The sequence below is a fragment of the Callithrix jacchus genome, chromosome 11, assembly GCF_049354715.1.
Source record: "Callithrix jacchus isolate 240 chromosome 11, calJac240_pri, whole genome shotgun sequence".
Classification (NCBI taxonomy): Eukaryota; Metazoa; Chordata; class Mammalia; order Primates; family Cebidae; genus Callithrix; species Callithrix jacchus.
In genome coordinates, this window is record NC_133512.1 from 107513905 (window position 1) to 107531794 (window position 17890).

Genomic DNA, 17890 nt, shown 5'->3' on the forward strand with positions numbered 1-17890 from the left:
TCCCTATTATTCTCTTCAGCCTGGGCCCCATTACAAACATGTGGAGCAGACCTAAACCCCACCATCAGACTGGAACAGAGCTACCCCAGCCAACACATAGAACTTGCAACATTGTCATTTGCCAATGAGCTTGGGGTGGTTTGTTACACAGCATTATTGCAGCAATAGCTGACTAATATACACCAAATCACATAACTTCTCTGGACCTTCATATTCACATCTGTAAAATGGGGCCATTTCATTATAATCAATGGTGCACAACTTTTTTTTCTACTCCTACATAACTGACAGCTACGACATATACCCAAAATTAACAGAATCAAATGTTGTAAAGTGGCCAGGCATGGTGGCTCACGCCTGTAATCCCAGTGCTTTGGGAGGCTGAGGTGGGAGGATCATTTGAGCTCAGGAGTTTAAGACCAGCCTGGACAACATAGCAAGACTCTGTCTTTCCAAAAATAAATAAATAATAAAATTAGCCAGGCATGGTTGCATGCATTTGTAATCCCGGCTACTTGGGAGGCTGAGGTATAAGGATCTCTTGAGACCAAGAGTTCGAGACCAGCCTGGGAAATATGGTGAGACCTCATCTCCACAAAAAATTTAAAAAATTGACTGGGCGTGGTGGCACATGTCTGCATTTCCACCTACTTGAAAGGCTGAGGTAAAAGGATCACTTGACATCAGAAATTTGAGGCTGCAGTGAGCTATGATCGTACCCACTGCACTTCAGCACGGGTGACAGAGCAAGACCCTATTTCAAAACAAATAAACAAACAAAAAAACAAATATTTCAAAGTGCCAAAGAAAGAGAAGGATTGGAAACTGTTAATTCAGTTTAGGTACTAGAGACTTACTGGTGGCCTTGAAGCAAGCCGTTTCAGTAGAGAATAGAACAAAGACCTTATTGCAGGGATGCGGGGGTAAACAGGAGGCGAGAAAGTGAGCAGATACAAAGTTCTCTTTCAAGCCCCTAGGCAGTGGTGCCTGGGGTGAGCCATACAGTCAAAGAAGAGGCAGTTAATGAGTTGGTTGGTTGGTTAGTTGGCTGGCTCACTTGTTTGTTTCATGATAGGAAAGAATCAAACCTGCAAAGAAACATTTGCAGTGACAGCTTCATTGAAAATGATGAGGGTAAGGGCTTGGATGAGAGTGAGCAAGAAACAGAAGGTCTGGTCTATGGGAGAGAGTAGAGTGTGGCTTAGTGGGATTTATTTACTGATGTACTATGCCTCATTTATACGTTCACTTCTCAAGTCCAAGGGCAAGGCAAATGTCAACCAATGAAGCAAAGACCAAATGAAAAATTGAATGGTACTCTTACCACTAAAATCAGAGGATAAATGTAAATTCTGTCATGGGAAATTTGGAAGAAATTCTGGAAAGCAAATTGCGTTTAAATCTTGATTTATTGCGCACTTTTCAAGAAATAGATTTTCTCTAATTTTTAAACAGCTACAACTGAGAGGTAAACAGATGCCATTGACAGACTAATAGTAATATATGTTGGTGTAAGGTTTATTGCTCACAAGCACTCGGACTCTCTTTCAAGGAGACAGCGAGAGGATGAATATCTGCACTTGACTGTATGGAAATGTGATTAAGCTCAGAGAGGTGGCTGACATCTCTGAACTTCTTGAAAGAAAAGCTCACAGTCTTCTTTTCACCTGCCCTCCTTCCCCATCGTTTCTGAATCTGCTGCACTCTGACTCTGTTCCCACCACACCATCGGCAACCACCCCCAGCATCCCCAAAGATGCCTTAGTTAAGTCTAATACGCATTTTTCGTGTAAGACCTCATCTTACTTGTTCAAGGTCAAAAGCTACCTAGTGGTATAAGTCCAGCATCATTCAAAATGAGGCCACTTGTTTGAAGTACGCCTCTCCTCACTTTTCACTGCAAAGCATTCCTGGGGATCAGGTGAGAATTCAGAATAATGTTTACAAAATAACTAGATAAACAAAATAAAAACCAAGATCTAGCTGCCTAGCGTCTATCCAGTTTTTGTTGAATATAAGCATGCAGTTATCAGATAACACTAAGAGCTAATGTTTATTGGCCCTGCACTGCGTCATGCGATGCTCTAAGTCCACCTTATGTTCTTACTCATGAAATCCTCCCAATATGCTAAGAAGCAGGTATTATTAGTATCCCTATTTCATACATAGGGAAACTGAGACATGGAGACCTGATATCGACTGCTTAAGGTCACAAGGCTAGCCAGAGTATGAATCCAGGAGATGTGATTCCAAAGTCTAAGCCCTGAGCCATTAAAGAAAGTGTGGAGGCCGGGCACGGCAGCTCATGCCTGTAATCCCAGCACTTTGGGAGCCTGAGGTGGGCAGATCACAAGGTCAGGAGCTCGAGACCAGTCTGGCCAACAGAGTGAAACTCCATCTCTACTAAAAATACAAAAAATTAGTCCGGTGTGATGGTATGTGCCTGTAATCCTAGCTACTCCGGAGGCTGAGGCAGGAGAACTGCATGAACCCAGGAGAAGGATGTTGCAGTGAGCCAAGATCATGCTTTTGCACTCCAGCCCAGGTGACAGTGTAAGACTTCATCCCAAAAAAAAAAAGAAAAGTCAAAAGAAAGTGTGGAAAGGCAGCCAAGAGTGAAGTGTTTTTGGTGTGTTTTAAAGGGAGCGTTGATAAACTGGCAAGCTGCTGAAGTGCTGGGGAGTAGTTTATTTTCCTAAGTGGGTTGAGCCGTCACCTTTGCACAATGATTTTGGTTAGCAATCCTTTCCTTCATAAATGGCACAGAGATGAACTTCAACCCACAGCCCAGCCTAGCATGAATTCTAAAGAAAAAATTATTTTATTAAGATTCAGAGTTCCCAGGCCGGGCAACATGGCAAAACTCTGTTTCTACAAAGAAAAAAAAAAAAACAGAACACAAAAGTTAGCCTGGTGTGGTGGTGCTTGCCTGTAGTCCCAGTTACTCACGGGGCTGAGGTAGGAGAATCCCCTGAGCCTAGGGAGGTTGAGGCTATAGTGATCCATGATTGTGCCACTGCACTCCAGCCCGGGCAACAGAGTAAGACCCTGTCTCCAAAAAAAAAAAAAAAAAAAAACAACTCTAGAGTTCAATTCAATGATATTTTGTCATATAAGTAGGGGTGATAGCTGGTTGCAGTGGCACACAGCCAGCAATGAATGGAAATTCTCTATGATAATACCCACAATGAAGAACAATACACAGGACCCACAAAATCCTAGAAATCATCTCTTTTAATGCTGGTTGGTTCAGCAAATAACTGAGTGCTAATTACGCAACAGAAATGTGGTGAGTGCCCCAGGCACAATGCTGAGTGCTCAGCTAAGGCAGAGGAAGGACCAATCCTCTCAGCTGGTGAGAAACAGAGAAGGTACCAGGTACATTGGGACAAGAACCCAGGAGATGCAGAAGAGGCTCCTGGAGAAGCTCTCACCTGAATGAAAGGGGAAGAATATGCAGGTAGAAAGAAAGAAATTGGCAGTGAACTGCATGGTATGCGGAAGGAGCTGTGAGCACCTGGGAGCCAGGTGAGAAGTGAGGGCAGCCAAACCTGCACGGGACCAGGTCAGAGGGGACTTCAGGAACCAGGCCAGGAACACTCACTTCCTTAAACAGGAGGACCAGGTAAGGGTTTTATGCAGAGGAGCAGTGAGCCAGTGGCTGCAGTTGCAAGACAGATTTGGGGAGCAGAAGACAGAAGGCAGGGAAACCCATCGGAAGGCTATTTCTAGTCAAGGAGTGATCTCAATATCCTTGACTGCAGCAGAAGCAAAGCACATAGAGAAAGGAACATTTAGGGATCAAGACTGGCCAGACTGTGGAGGGTTCACTGTTGGGGTGAGAGCCAAGAAAGAGATGAGGCTGATTCCCAGAGTAGCCTGAGGGGCCAGGTGGGAAACGTGCCTGTGCCAGAGGCAGCTGTACCAGCCCTCTCTCATCAACGAGGAAATGAGCAAGGAGGGAGTGACTTGCCCAAGGTCACCCAGTAGAAAAGGTGTGCCTGTCCCTAAACTGTAAAGGCCTGGCTGGTTTCCACAACGCCACACTTCTCTGAGAACCTCCTTGTATAAGCCCTTATACCATGAGAAGATGCTACCAATTTTGGTCATTCTCTGAGTACAGATGGAGTTAAAATCCTTAAATGTACAACTGACTACACTCCCTCTTCACTGCTCTACAGCCTGGGGTTCCCAGGTACCTGCTGATTTGTGAAGGCAGGAAGAGGGTACATGAGATATTTTCAACACTTCAAAGAGCCTAATGTAAATTGTGCATTTATCGACAACGCGATGGTGGTGCAGGTTCCCGAAAACGTCAAGTTTCTTTGCTTTGAGGTGGAATTATAACTTGGTACACTAATGCTAGTTATCTCATTGATCAGCTATTCTCAGCTGGCAGAGATTTCCAATTAGCTTGCCTTTGAATAATCAAAATGGGAAAATTCATCAATCATTACTTAAATATGCATTGTTGCTGGGACAACAGAACATGGGATATATGGGGAAAATAGTATAAAGAGCGGATATTGGGGAAGAGTTTAAATACCATTGCTTCAAACCGTGGGGATTTGTGCTCAATAGAACAGTGAAGGAGAAAGTGTTTGTCCTTTGATGCCACTCTGCCAGGGATTGGATGCCTTCTGTCCTCCCAGTCTGGTGTCAGGATACCCTACTCAGACCTCGAGTGCTCTATATACCCTCATGTGCCACACATTCTAAATGGCCAGGTCCTGCATTCCATCAGCCCTTCCTTTTGCAGTCTTGCTCTTCAATTTCAAATGGGACAATTCTTCTATCTATCTGAATTCATGGCAATGTTGTCCACGGCACATCAATGACGTAAAACCAGCTCACAGCCTGGAAAACCTTCAGCATTTGATGAGCGCATGAATCAAGATTTATTTCCCCTTTCAATAAGCCATACGCAAGGCATTCTGCCAGGTGTTAAGAACACAGTACCCATAGTGTGCAACTGGGGTAGACTGATTCTACCCTCTTCCATACACGGGCATGCATGCACACACACACATACATTTTCGCAGTAATCATTTGGAAACGATGCTGTCTCAGTTACTGGAGGCATAATCATGATCATTAGCATTTATTGAGCAGCTACTATGTAGAGGGCACTCACTGGCTTTAGAGGTGGACCCTGCCCTTAGGGGCTTACAGTCAAGCCAGGAAGACAGGGCACACACATAAGCCATAAAATAAACTGGGCCGGGCACCATGGCTCACGCCTGTAATCTCAGCACTTTGGGAGGCCAAGCGGGCAGATCACCTGAGGTCAGGACTTTGAGACCAGACTGGCCAATGTGATGAAACCCTGTCTCTACTAAAAATACAAAAATTTAGCTGGGCATGGTGGTGCGCACCTGTAGTCCCAGCTACTCGGGAGGCCAAGGCAGGAGAATTGCTTGAACCTGGGAAGCAGAGGTTGCACTGAGCTGAGATTGCGCCATTGCACTCCAGCCTGGGTGACAGAGCAAGACTCCATGTCAAATAAATAAATAAACAAAATAGTAAGTGCTGAGATAGCCAGAGAGACAGGAAGCGGGTCCACAGGAGGCAGGGCTGGTTGAGGGCTGGCCTGGTGGAGGAGACCTTTATGGAAGAGTGATATTTAGACAAGATTTTGAAGGACAGGTAGGACTTCAGTTCAACCAAGTGGGGAGAGCATTCAGGCAACAGGGACTGCACTGTGCAGCTTGGAGGGACCAAGCGTGTGGTGTGCAGGAAGGAGGGAAACACGTGGGAGGGCTTCGGGGCACCTTTTGGATCAGAATGTGGAGGCAGCTGATGGCTTGGGGGCATGGCGCTGGCTCTCCCAGGGGCTCTGTGTGCAGAGCTCAGGGAAACAAGGCTCTGGTGGAAGCCACTGTGTGTAGAGCTTGGCTTTGCTTTCCGATCATCTCTGACACAGTTTTTCTAGATACCTTCGAGGGGAAAAAAGGAACTGGCCTCTTTCTGAGATTGTGTTCGGGAACTTGCTGCCTGCTGAGGCGAAACCTAAGAAGCACACCTTTGCGAGGACATAGGGGAGGCTTAGGAGGGCCCCACAGCATGGTCCAGAGCCAAACTCTGCACTGAGGGCTGAGGCTGAAGGTGACAGAGCCGAGGGCTCCAGGGGTCTCCCCTATTGGCCAACACCCCCAACCTCATCCACCGGGAAGTTGTGCAACAAACAGCACCTATTTCTGATAAACCAGGAAAAAGGTGGCTCTTAGTAACTGAAGCACCAGTGAATGCCAGTGTGAGCATCTGCCCCATCCCTTTCTCCCCAAAATCTCATTCCCATGTCCAGATGCATGTTATTCCTGAAGGCAAAAGAGATACAGGGTTCCCATAGACAGGGCACTTCCCTTCAATGGCAAGTGATAGCTGTTAGGTTAGTCGTTATTATGGCATTGAGGGTAGCGAAAGAGTTCACTCAACCATTTTATCTCTGGGAGGTCACTTCCTCCCAGGGAAAGCAGCACTGGGCATCCACTCAGTAATGAACACACATAAATCTGATGTTTTACTTTGTTTATACAACAAATAAGATTCTTCTTTCGTCTCTGCCCTCAGAATAGATGCTACCAGAAGCCTGAATTCCTTACTAGATAAGAGAATGTATGACCATAAGTATTAAGACTATTGCTATTGTTCTCTTTAAAAACCAAAACCCAAAACCAACTCCTATGCCAATGAGCTTGACCCCTCAACAAAATTCCCAGGCTTCCAGAATTGGTTCATACACCTCTTCTGCAAGCTCTGTCTTGTCTTATAATCACATTTTGTTTTAGATTGCAAATAACATTACTCTGTTTAATCACCTATTTGCCAAAATGTGGACTGTTTTTAAAAAAAGCAATCCATTCTCCACAAAGATGTGTTGCCTTGAAAGCTTTCGAAGGACCATATCTAGGCACCAAGCGCCATTCCCACAGAAAAGTGCTAAGAATGTGTTTTCTGATAGTGGCCTATCTGCAGTGAGGGTTTAGCCTATCAGGAAAATGCCTTTGAAGGTTATAAAATGCATTTGGCTGTATAAGTACTGGAGTGTATGCTAAAATAATCAGTCACGTTACTTTACAGTCATACCTCGTCCTGCCGTTCTGGAAAATCAATAAAGTGAGGAGAAGGATAGGGATACTGTGAATAACTATTTAAGAGAGAGAAGACAAAAAAATCATATTCTGTGGAAATGGTCCTCAAGGAAGCACAGATCTAGTTTTCACGGCAGGCTCAATTTTATCTCCAAGCTCATCACTGAGTTATGAAATCGAAGTACCATCATCTCCTAGTCAAAAATACAAAAAAATAAAAACAGGAAAATAGCATGCATCCCTCTCTAGATGCTTGGAGAGACTGAAAATTATCCACTGCCTCTAAAATGTATTTCTAAACTGTGTCCATTTTTCACACTCTGAATGTTTTGTTCCAGCAAATGTTACAAACTCTGATGTCGCCTTTGCCTGGGATACTTCCCCACCTGAAACTTTCCCTTTTCTCTCCTCTGCCAAGTCAATTCTTCCCTGCATTTCAAGACCCAGCCCAAGACCTTCTGCTTCTCAAAGTCAAGTCTGACTTGCTGGCAATCCAGAAAGGCCAAGAGGGCAGGGCTGGAAGAGGAGAGAAGAGTCAGTACGAAGCCACCATGAGACCCCTAAAAGCTGCTGCTGTGTTTCTGGGCTCCTCGTCACCCTCACACCTAGGCACTGCTGCTGGGGATGATAAGGTGCCCAGGCAGAAGAAGTAACAGCAACCACTGGATCGCTCGTATGGAATCTGACTTGCTTTTCCTGAGCGGCAGCACAGACTGGCCTGTGCAAGAGCACCAACAGGCATAGAAGTCATGGAGTCCAGATCTGGAAGGCACTTGGTGGCCTTCTGCACCAGCTCCCATGTCTGGCAGCAAGGACTTCTGTAGCATCCCTATGGATGGTGAGGGACACTCACGGCCTCCGAGGTGCTATCCTGCCACCTTGCCAGGCAGCTGTGGGTATTCCTTTCCTTTGATGTCGACCTGGAGCCAGCCCTACGCATGGGCCCTGCTTTGGTTGGCTAGACTCCATACCTTCAGTGCTCTGAAAGAAACAAACATCAAGCCTGGAGCCTCAGAGCTTGCAAAGGGACAAGGTGAATGTTTTATTCCTCTGTTTTGTGGCCCCTCTATTTCCACTGGTTGTACAGCTACCCAAGCATCTGACCGCCCTTTTCAAGGGACCATCCCAGCGGGTCTAGATTGTCCATCCCACTTCGGCCATTCACAGCAGTACTTTAGCAAAGATGCTGGGAAAACGCTGGGTTAAATAGAGCTGAACAGGTTTCCTTATTAAATAACTTTTCAGGGCCTTTGATATGCTATGAATCTCCAAGAAAGGCTTGCTTTAGACTTAATTTCCCAAATGCTTTTAGGAACAGAATTTGAGAAATGGTGGGCAAATTGATCTTCAGTCCCCATGTGCTGGAGGCTGGATGCCTTTTCCACAGCTCCCCTCTGATTGTAGCAGGAATACCTACATGGCTTCTTGCTCTTCAGATTTCTCATCTTGGCTCCCATATTCCATCCCAATGGTGCCTTTTAAATATAGTCTGGAGTAGTTGTGGGTCTAGAATTAGAGTCCAGTTCTTGCATGTAGAGCAAGCTCTCTGAGAAAGGAACTTCCAAGGAGAGTGGTGAATTTAAGTCTTAATTATCTGTGACAGTCTTAAATCTTAATAATCACCAATCACATTTAAATTTAAACTGGTCTTAGAATGAGACTTGATCAGAACACTAACTCACTTTCAATCTGAATTCCTTTCTTTCTTTCGTATTTTTTTTTTTTTTTTTTTTTTTTGAGACAGAGTTTCACTTTTGTTGCCCAGGCTGGAGTACAGTGGCATGATCTTGGCTCATTGCAACCTCTGCCTTCCAGGTTCAAGTGATTCTCCTACCTCAGCCTCCCACGTAGTTGGGATTACAGGCAGGATCTTGCCCTGACACCCAGGCTGGAGTGTGAGTGCAGTGGTGCAATCACAGCTCCTTTCATCCTCAACCTCCTGGGCTCAAGAGATCCTTCCACCTTAGTGGCCCAAGTAGCTGGGATTACAGGCATGCACCACTGCATCAGGCTAATTTTTAATTTTGTTGTTGTTGTTGTTTGGTAGAAACAGCCTCTCTTTGTTGCCCAGGCTGGTCTCAAACTCCTGGGCTCAAGCGATCCTCCTACTTTGCCCTCCCAAAGCCCTAGGATTATAGGCGAAAGCTACCACACCCAGCCTGAATTCCTGTTTTTTTGGTGTTGAATTAATTATGTACTTCTGGGTCTTGGTACCTGAGCCTTGAGTGCAGCTTGGTACTACAAGCCCTTCCAGGCCATGTTCACATACGCACTTGCTTCGCCGGCTACCCACCTTCTCCACCGCTTCATCAGCCTTTTACTCCAAATCCTATCAGACAGTCTGCTCCACTGGAAGAAATACTTAGACTACGGTCCTGAAACCTCATGCCTAGAACATGAAACTGCTTTCCTCTTCACCACTAAAAAGGAGCAGTTTCCCATTCTTTTTAGTAAAATTTCTCTTTTTTTTGCTAAATATTTGCACTCATTAAAGAAATATGAAAGATGCAGAAAGATGAGAAGAAGGGAAAAGAAATCGCCTATAACCCCATCTCAGAAAGAAACCCACTATTGCAATCTGGGCTATTTCCTTACTCTGTTTCTTACAGACTAAAGCAAGCTTTATCCTCCCCACAGGAATCCAGCTGGCAGTCCTTAGGTGTTGCTTGAAAGATTAAATACACTAGTACTTATGGTTGCCTCAAGCAACATTCAACTCATACAACTCATTTCTTGTACATCAAATCTCTTCCAGAAGTAAGAATTTTAAACCATTTTATATGGGAAAAAATGAGTTTTAAAAATGTGCTATCTTGTGTGATAATCGCCTTAGCATGTGCTTTATGTACTTCCAGCTAACACAGTCTCTATCCCCAGCTCCATCTCCAGCCCTGGTGGTGCAGTCCTGATCCTCCAATGCCCCAGTTCATACAGCTCAGCCACACCGCCAGTCAGTTTAAATTAAATGATCATCATGGAAAAATGGCGTCCAATGCAGTTTTGGGAAAATGATCAAAGTATACTATGCCTGGTTTAAAACAAGTATCTTTTTAAACGAAAGAAAAGTTTTTTGCCTTTTTTCTAAATTTGCACATACACCTTAAGAATTAAGTGTGCATTAAGAAACCGGTATGATGTCTGCTCTACAGGATAAGAAGGGATACAAAAACAGTCCATCTGCAACAACTGAAACAGTGGACAGCAAGTTGACACAAAATGGAAATATACCAGGTTTCAGGAAAGGGAGTGAGTCACGTGAGCAAGAGAATTGAAATTTGTATGGAACTGTGAAGACCAAGATAAGAACCACAGGAAGAAAGCACCAGATGGAGCTTAGAAGTTGCAATTAGCCTTACATCAGCATTTATTAGGCACCAACTATGTGCCAGGCATTGTGAGAGACAGAGATGGGATAAACACATCGCTGAGAGGGGGCTCCTAAGTGCCTTTGGAAACAGAAAACACTTCCCTAAGGAAGCACCCCTGAGCTTGGCATTGAAGGAAAGAGGCGGCCTCATCAGCAACAAGAGACCATTCACAGCACTGCAAACAGTATGGCTCTGACCCCAGCCCAGGGTGTGGGGGAGAGAGTGGCGAGGAGGCTGCTGAAGGAGCAGGAGCTCCACAGTGAGTCCTGGTGCAGGGATGACGGATGTGGACTTCTTAACTTTACCATCTGTGACCACATGCTACTAATAGTTGATAATACTATTGTGTCTCCTCCAATTAAATGTATTAGTAGGTGACCAGTCGTGATGTTGTCTGTTAGTTGTACAGCCAGTGCTATTGGTTGAATAAATAGACTAGTGGTCTATTAATGCTAGTAGAACATTTCTGCCATTGTCAGAAGATTCCAGAACTGTAAGGATATTAGGAGATCTGCTCCCCACCCTTAGAGAACTCACAGGCTGGTTGAGAGCACCAGAAGCAACCTTGGTGTCCCTTTTGTTTTGTTTTGGTTTTTGTTTGTATTTGATTTGATCTGATTTTTCCGTAGGTTGTTGGGGTACAGGTGGTATGTGGTTACATGAGTAAGTTCTTTAGTGGAGATTTGTGAGATTTTGGTACACCCATCACCTGAGCAGTATACACTGTGCCATATTTGTACTTTTATCCCTCTACCCCTCCCACTTTTCCCTGATACAAAGTCCCCAAAGTCCATTGTATCATTCTTACACCTTCACATCCTCATAGCTCAGCTCCCACACATCAGTGAGAACATACAATGTTTGGTTTTCCATTCCTGGGTTACTTCACTTAGAATAACAGTCTCCAGCTCATCCAGATCACTACAAATGCTGTTAATTCATTCCTTTTCATGGCTGCATAGTTTTCCATGGTATACACATACCACAGTTTTTTTATCCACTCATAGACTGACGGGCATTTGGGTTGGTTCCACGATTTTGCAATTGTGAATTGTGCTGCTACGAACATGCATGTGCAAGTATCTTTTTCAAATAATGACGTCTTTTCCTCTGGATAGATACCAGTAGTGGGAGTGCTGGATCAAATGGTAGGTAGTTCTACTTTCAGTTCTTTATGGAATCTCCACACTGTTTTCCATAGTGGCTGTACTAGTTTAAATTCCCACCAGCAGTGTAGAAGTGTTCCCTGATTGCCACATCTACACTAACATTTCAATCTCACTGCTTATTATTGTTCTGTTCAGGGTGTTCTGTGGTTGTGGATGAAATATTCTGTATATATCTGTTAAGTCCATTTGTTCCAAGGTATAGTTTAAATCCATTGTTTCTTTGTGACTTTCTGTCTTGATAACCTGTCTCGTGTGGTTGGTGGAGTATTAAAGTCTGCCAGTATTATTGTGTTGCTATCTATATGATTTCTTAGATCTATTAGCAATTGTTTTGTAAATTTGGGATCTCCAGTGTTAGATAGATATATGTTTAGGATTGTGATATGTTACTGTTGGACAGGGCCTTTTACCATTATATAATGTCCCTCTGTCTCTTTTTTTTTTTTTTTTTTTTTTTTTTTGAGACAGAGTCTTGCTGTGTCACCCAGGCTGGAGTGCAGTGGTGTGATCTCAGCTCACTGCAACCTCTGTCTCTCAGGTTCAAGCAATTCTCCTGCCTCAGTCTCCAAAGTAGCTAGAACTACAGGCACCCCCCGCCATGCCCGGCTAATTTTTTTTTTTTTTTTTTTTTTTTTGTATTTTTAGTAGAGACGGTGTTTCACTACGTTGGCCAGGCTGGTCTTGAACTCCTGACCTCATGACCCACTAACTTTGACCTCCCAAGTGCTGGGATTACAGGCATGAACCACCGCACCCGGGCCCTCTTTGTTTCTTTTAACCGCTGTTACTTTACGGTTTGTTTCGTCTGATATAAGAATAGCTGCCTCTGCTAGCTGCTCACTTTTGGTGTCCATTTGCAAGGAATGCCTTTTTCCATCCCTTTACTTTAAGTGTACGGGAGTTCCTAGGTGTTAGGTGCCTGGCTTGGTGGCACACATAGCGCTTAAACAAGGACTAATGTGCTGCAGTGTTTAACCCACTCCCCCTGCCAGTTTCTCCTGCAAGTGCCTCTACACCTGCATCTTTCCTTGCCTGTGAATTCTCTCACTGGAGGAAAAGCACCCTTGTCTCTTCCACACATGTCCTCTCAAGAGAAGGAAGCAGGAAAGGCCTCATTCAAGCTGGTGGATGTTGCTTTGTGGCTGACTAGAGTCTCACCTGGAACTGAAGGGTCGAGGGCCCAGGGGTGGTTCCCCTTGCACTATATCAAGGAATGGACCCAAGAGCACCAGAGCCAGGGCTGCCACCAACCTCTCTCCTGCTGCCTCCACTCCTCCTGCAGTATCCTCTCGAGACATCGAGCTCACCCCCAGCCCCTTTGTGTCTCCCCTGCCTTGGGCACCTGCTCCAGATCTCCCACTCCCTGACCTTGTACTAGGCCTCCCCAAGACCAGGCACACATTTACAGGTCAATAAATATTTTTGTGATAACAAACAGAAGTCAGCTCTCACTTCCTATCTACCACCTCTTCTGGGTGCATTTATCTTTATCTCCGCATCTTTGAACCAGGTTGTTAATATGGCCCAAGAATAGACAGCAAACATACGGCTGCCCTGCTGAATAGTGTGGCGTTCCTACATGCCAGGTGCTGAGCTGGGAGCTCAGACACAACAAAGACTAAAACAAACGTGTAGAAAAGTGTCCACTTTGGAACCACAGTCAGAGCATAGCTATCGACGAGATTACTATGAATAAGCACATTAGTAAGAAATTAAAAATAAACTGAAACCACTGACGACTTATTTTCTTTCAGGTTACACAGATGATAGTTAATTACAGTGGCTGACATTGACTAAGCGCTTTCTGCATGTCAGACACTGTGCTTTGGGCTTCCCGGAGCATAAAAACACATTGAAATGGATTATTGGGGGCTGGGGGCAGGGAAGGGGGCTACCATTTGCTCTTGGTTTTGCATGTGGCCATTTTCAATCCAAGATAAGCTACAATGAGATAGAAACGTTCTTTAAAAAATAAAAAAATAATTTAACCAGTTAAAAAGAAAAACAGCACTGGGACTGAAGCTGGGTTTCAGAGCCAATTTCCAAGAAGTAATTTCATCATCATAGAACATCAAACGTGAATTCCACTCTCAGCTATGCAAATTCCAAAAGAATAATACCTCACATTTGCATAATGCTTGATGCTTTTCAAAGTGCTTTCCCAGTTATTAATCTAGAGGAGGCTTTATTACTACCGAAAACATAAATTAAAATTCTGTTCGGACTCAAGTTCTCCATTATTTTTTCCACTTTTCCCTCAAAAGCCAGAGCCATCTAAATCCAGGTGCTTTTGATTGAATGGGTAACTCTAATAAGTTTAACTGACAGGGTGAATATGCATAAATGTAGCATATGGTGAGGCCTTCAATCTACAGACACCAGAGTCAGGCTTAGGAAAATCTGCTATTGAATTAACAAAACCACAGGGGAGCACTTGGAGTTCAAGTCTGAGATCCTTTCAGGGTCTCAATTTTTGTAGGAGCTGCACACACTATGTTCATCAGAATCTATCTCCCTCTATCAAAGATGAGAAAATTAAGAAATTAGATCTACCACTTTGTCCTTAAACCTACAGAAATCCCCGTCAATGACTTCCCGCAAAGAGGCCCACATTTGCCAAACAGCTCCTAGGTCTTATTTTGTTTTGAATGTAATATGAACCAAGAGGCTGAATTCACTGTAAATCCAACAAGGACAGAGGATTTTAGAAAAATGAGGTGAGGAGATATGACGGGGTATGAGGAAATACTTCTCCCCAAACCTAATGCCTTTCCAATTTGTTTCTTTTTCCATCTCTTTCAAACTTAATTATGTGTAGCGTTCTCAGTCACTGAATCACCAGCCTTTCCTGACACTTCAATCTCATACATTTTAGCAAAAGATTAACCTGGCTGTTTGCTTTTAATTCTGAAGCTGTGTTAATACTCAACTCCCGCCAGATTAGAAAAGAAGAAAAACACACTCCCACATACCCCGCAATGGCACCAGCAAGGCTCCAGGGCTGACGCTGCTGAGGCTGTCACAGTCCCTAGGGCTGGCTGCACTTACCACTTCAGGAGGGCCAAGAGAACCACTGACAGGGCCACCATCACCATGGGGCCATTCACTTCGAATTTTAGGAACCCCAAGGCTTCCATCATTCCTCTGAGACCCCAGAGCGGTGGTCTTCCAGATGAGAGAGGAGGCTGATCCTGTTGCCCTTATGGGAACCGTGTTCTGCAGGTAGAAAAGGGAACAGGCAACCAAGAAAACATCACGTGGAGTGGGTCCCCACAATGTCCTCTTTCTCAGAGTGTCTCTCCTTAGAAAGAGGAAGGAAGAGGAGGGCACAACAAAGGGTTTCAGTGTAAAGCAATGAATCAGCAACTTTGTTCCTTGATGACTGTACTATCAATAAACATTTATGTTAACTTCCCCAGAGAGGAAAAGCAGACTTCCCCACGTTTGCTGAGAAACGAAATGGTTGTAACCATGGACTTGTACTCTGAGACGCAGTCTTCAAACAGACGCTCTTCTCCAAGATGCCTATCTATATCTATCTATGTCTATGTGTATAGCTACATCTATATCTACATCCACTCATCATTTTTTAAATTGACAATTAAGTGAAGATAAATATCAGGAGACTCTGAATATATCAGAAAAATAGAGGACCAGACACCAGCCTGATAAAAATGCTGGCTGCTTTGAGGACCACCATCCCACCAAGTCCATTAATTGCTGGGCCTGAGGCTGTTGGAGCAAAGCGAAGATCCTGATTGGCGTCAGTTTTCTCACGGTGAGCTGGAGGCTTTCTCAAGTGTCTGAAGGCAGATCCACAGGCTCATGTATGGGTCTTTTGTTCTGGCTTTGGGCTTATCTGACAGAAAGATGCCAGAGATCATGGCAGATGGGAGGCAGGATTAGATTGCAGCTCCAGACAGAGCAGCATCTGAAGGCTTTCATGGTGAATTTCAGCTCCAGATCAACTGAAAGAACAAACCAGCAATCCTGAGAGGACCCTCAGACCCTCTGAAGGAAGTAGACTGCTCCTGCAGGACCCAAAAGGCACCCCAAATACTGTGAGTGCCCCAGCTGCGGAAGTGGGAAAGGGAGACCCTCCTCTCCTGAACAGACACTCCCAATATTGAATAAGAGAAATATTGAATGAAATAGATAGCTTAAAGAAAAAAACAATAAAAAAATGCAGGTAACTTTGGACACATTTTTAGAAATATGAAATGCTCTGGAAAGTCTCAGTAATAGATTTGAATAAGTTGAGGAAAGAAATTCAGGCCTCAAAAACAAGGTCTTCGAATTAACCCAGTCCAACAAAGACATAGAAAAAAAATAAGAAAATATAAGCAAATCCTCCAAGAAGTCTGCGATTATGTTAAATGACCAAATCTAAGAACAATCAGTGTTTCTGAGGAAGAAGAGAATTCTAAAAGCTTGGAAAACATATTTGGGGGAATAATCAAGGAAAACTTCTGCAGCCTAGCTAGAGACCTAGACATCCAAACACAAGAAGCACAAAGAATACCTATGAAATTCATTGCAAAAAAGATTTTTGCCTAGGCACATTATCCTCAGGTTATCCAAAGTTAAGATGAAGGAAAGACTCTTAAGAGCTGTGAGACAGAAGCACCAGGTAACTATACAGGGAAACCTATCAGATTCACAGCAGATTTCTCAGCAGAAACCCTAAAAGCTAGAAAGGATTAGGGCCCTGTCTTCTAGCTCCTCAAACAAATCAACTATCAGCCAAGAATTTTGTATCCAGCAATCATACATGAAGGAAAGATACAGTTGTTTACAAACAAATGCTGAGAGAAGTCATCATTACCAAGCCACCACTACAAGAACTGCTAAAAGGAGCTGTAAATCTTGAAATGAATCCTAGAAACATATCCAAACAGGATGTCTTTGAAGCATAAATCACACAGGACCTGTAAAACAAAAATAAAAGCTAAAGGCAAAAAACAAAACAAAACACACACACACACACAAAATACGCAGGCAACAAAAAGCATGATGAATGTAATGGTACCTCACATTTCAATACTAACACATGTAAATGGCCTAAAAGCTTCACTTAAAAGTTACAGAACTGCAGGGTGGGTAAGAACTCGCCAACTATCTGCTCCCTTCAGGAGACTCGCCTGACACCTAAGGACTAACATAAACTTAAAGTAAAAGGGTGGAAAAGGGTATTTCATGCAAATGGACACCAAAAGCGAGCAGAGGTAGCTACGGGCTTCTTTTTCTGTGCCCCTGCAGTGGCTTAGGATGGTCACAGGTACATTTGTTACAGAAGGCCATGGCCACAAGTACAGATTCCCTGGAAAGGAGCAAGAGGAAAAGCAGGGAGGTGCACAGAGGCTGCTGCCTTCACCCAGATAAAAGGGATGCTTTGCTAGAGGAGAGAGGGATGTGGGAAGAAGTAGATGGACTTGAAAAATATTTTGGAGGCGGAGTCTTCTGCTCTGCAGAAGTTCCTGGTGGGTTGCATATGAAAGGGAAGGGGAAAGCAGGACCACACCCGGCCCTCAGGTTCCGGACTTGGGCTACAGATATATCAGATGCCATTCACTGAAACAGGGAGGCTGGGAAAGGTGGGGTACTGTTGGGAAAGTCAAGAATTCTGATTCAGTTTTGTTAAGCCTGAGATGCCCTGGAGACATCTGAGCAGAGGTGTCAAGCCAGAGAGGACTGACGGCTGAAAATGTGACTAATAATTGATCACAACCATGTCGTTTATGAGTGCTTACTGTGCACTAGTTATGATTCTAGGAGTTTTCGTATGTGTCAACTCATTCAATCCTCATACACACACAGAGCAGGTAAATCTTGTGGTTAACCCCATGTTACAGAGGAAGAAACTGAGGCATGGGCTGTATGACTCTAAAGCCCATGCTCTTCCTCAAAAGATTATATTCAAACATGGAAGCCATCAACATAAATTTGGTATTTAAATCCAAGGGAGCCATGAGCTACAGCCACAGGTGAGATAGTGAACCACACAGGTGCCAAGAACCCTCCTTTCCCTCTGACCATTTGCCTTGCCTCTCGGTTTTCAATAGATGTTTTATGAAAATTATTCCTCTGTAGCTCCCTGCTTATTAGTGTCCCTACATATTATTCCTACTTAGTGCCCCCAACTGCAGCACCCCTTCTGGGTACTTCTGGCTGCAGTTCAAGCCCCTTTAAACTCCCCTCCCCTCTCCTTCATCCATAGGCTACCTCTCCTTCATCCCATTCCATCGGAACCTGTACTGAGAGG

General features: G+C 44.2%; 1 protein-coding gene across 1 annotated transcript in view; it reads right to left on the reverse strand.

Annotated features, from left to right (window-relative positions):
* Positions 1-14892, reverse strand: part of TBXAS1 (thromboxane A synthase 1) — a 185324-nt gene extending 170432 nt beyond the window's left edge. Inside the window, exon 1 of the mRNA XM_002751938.7 lies at positions 14677-14892. Within this exon, the coding sequence (XP_002751984.2) occupies positions 14677-14768 (92 nt within the window). The 5' untranslated portion in view covers positions 14769-14892. The remainder of the gene's footprint in view (positions 1-14676) is intronic.
* Positions 14893-17890: the final 2998 nt, after the last annotated feature.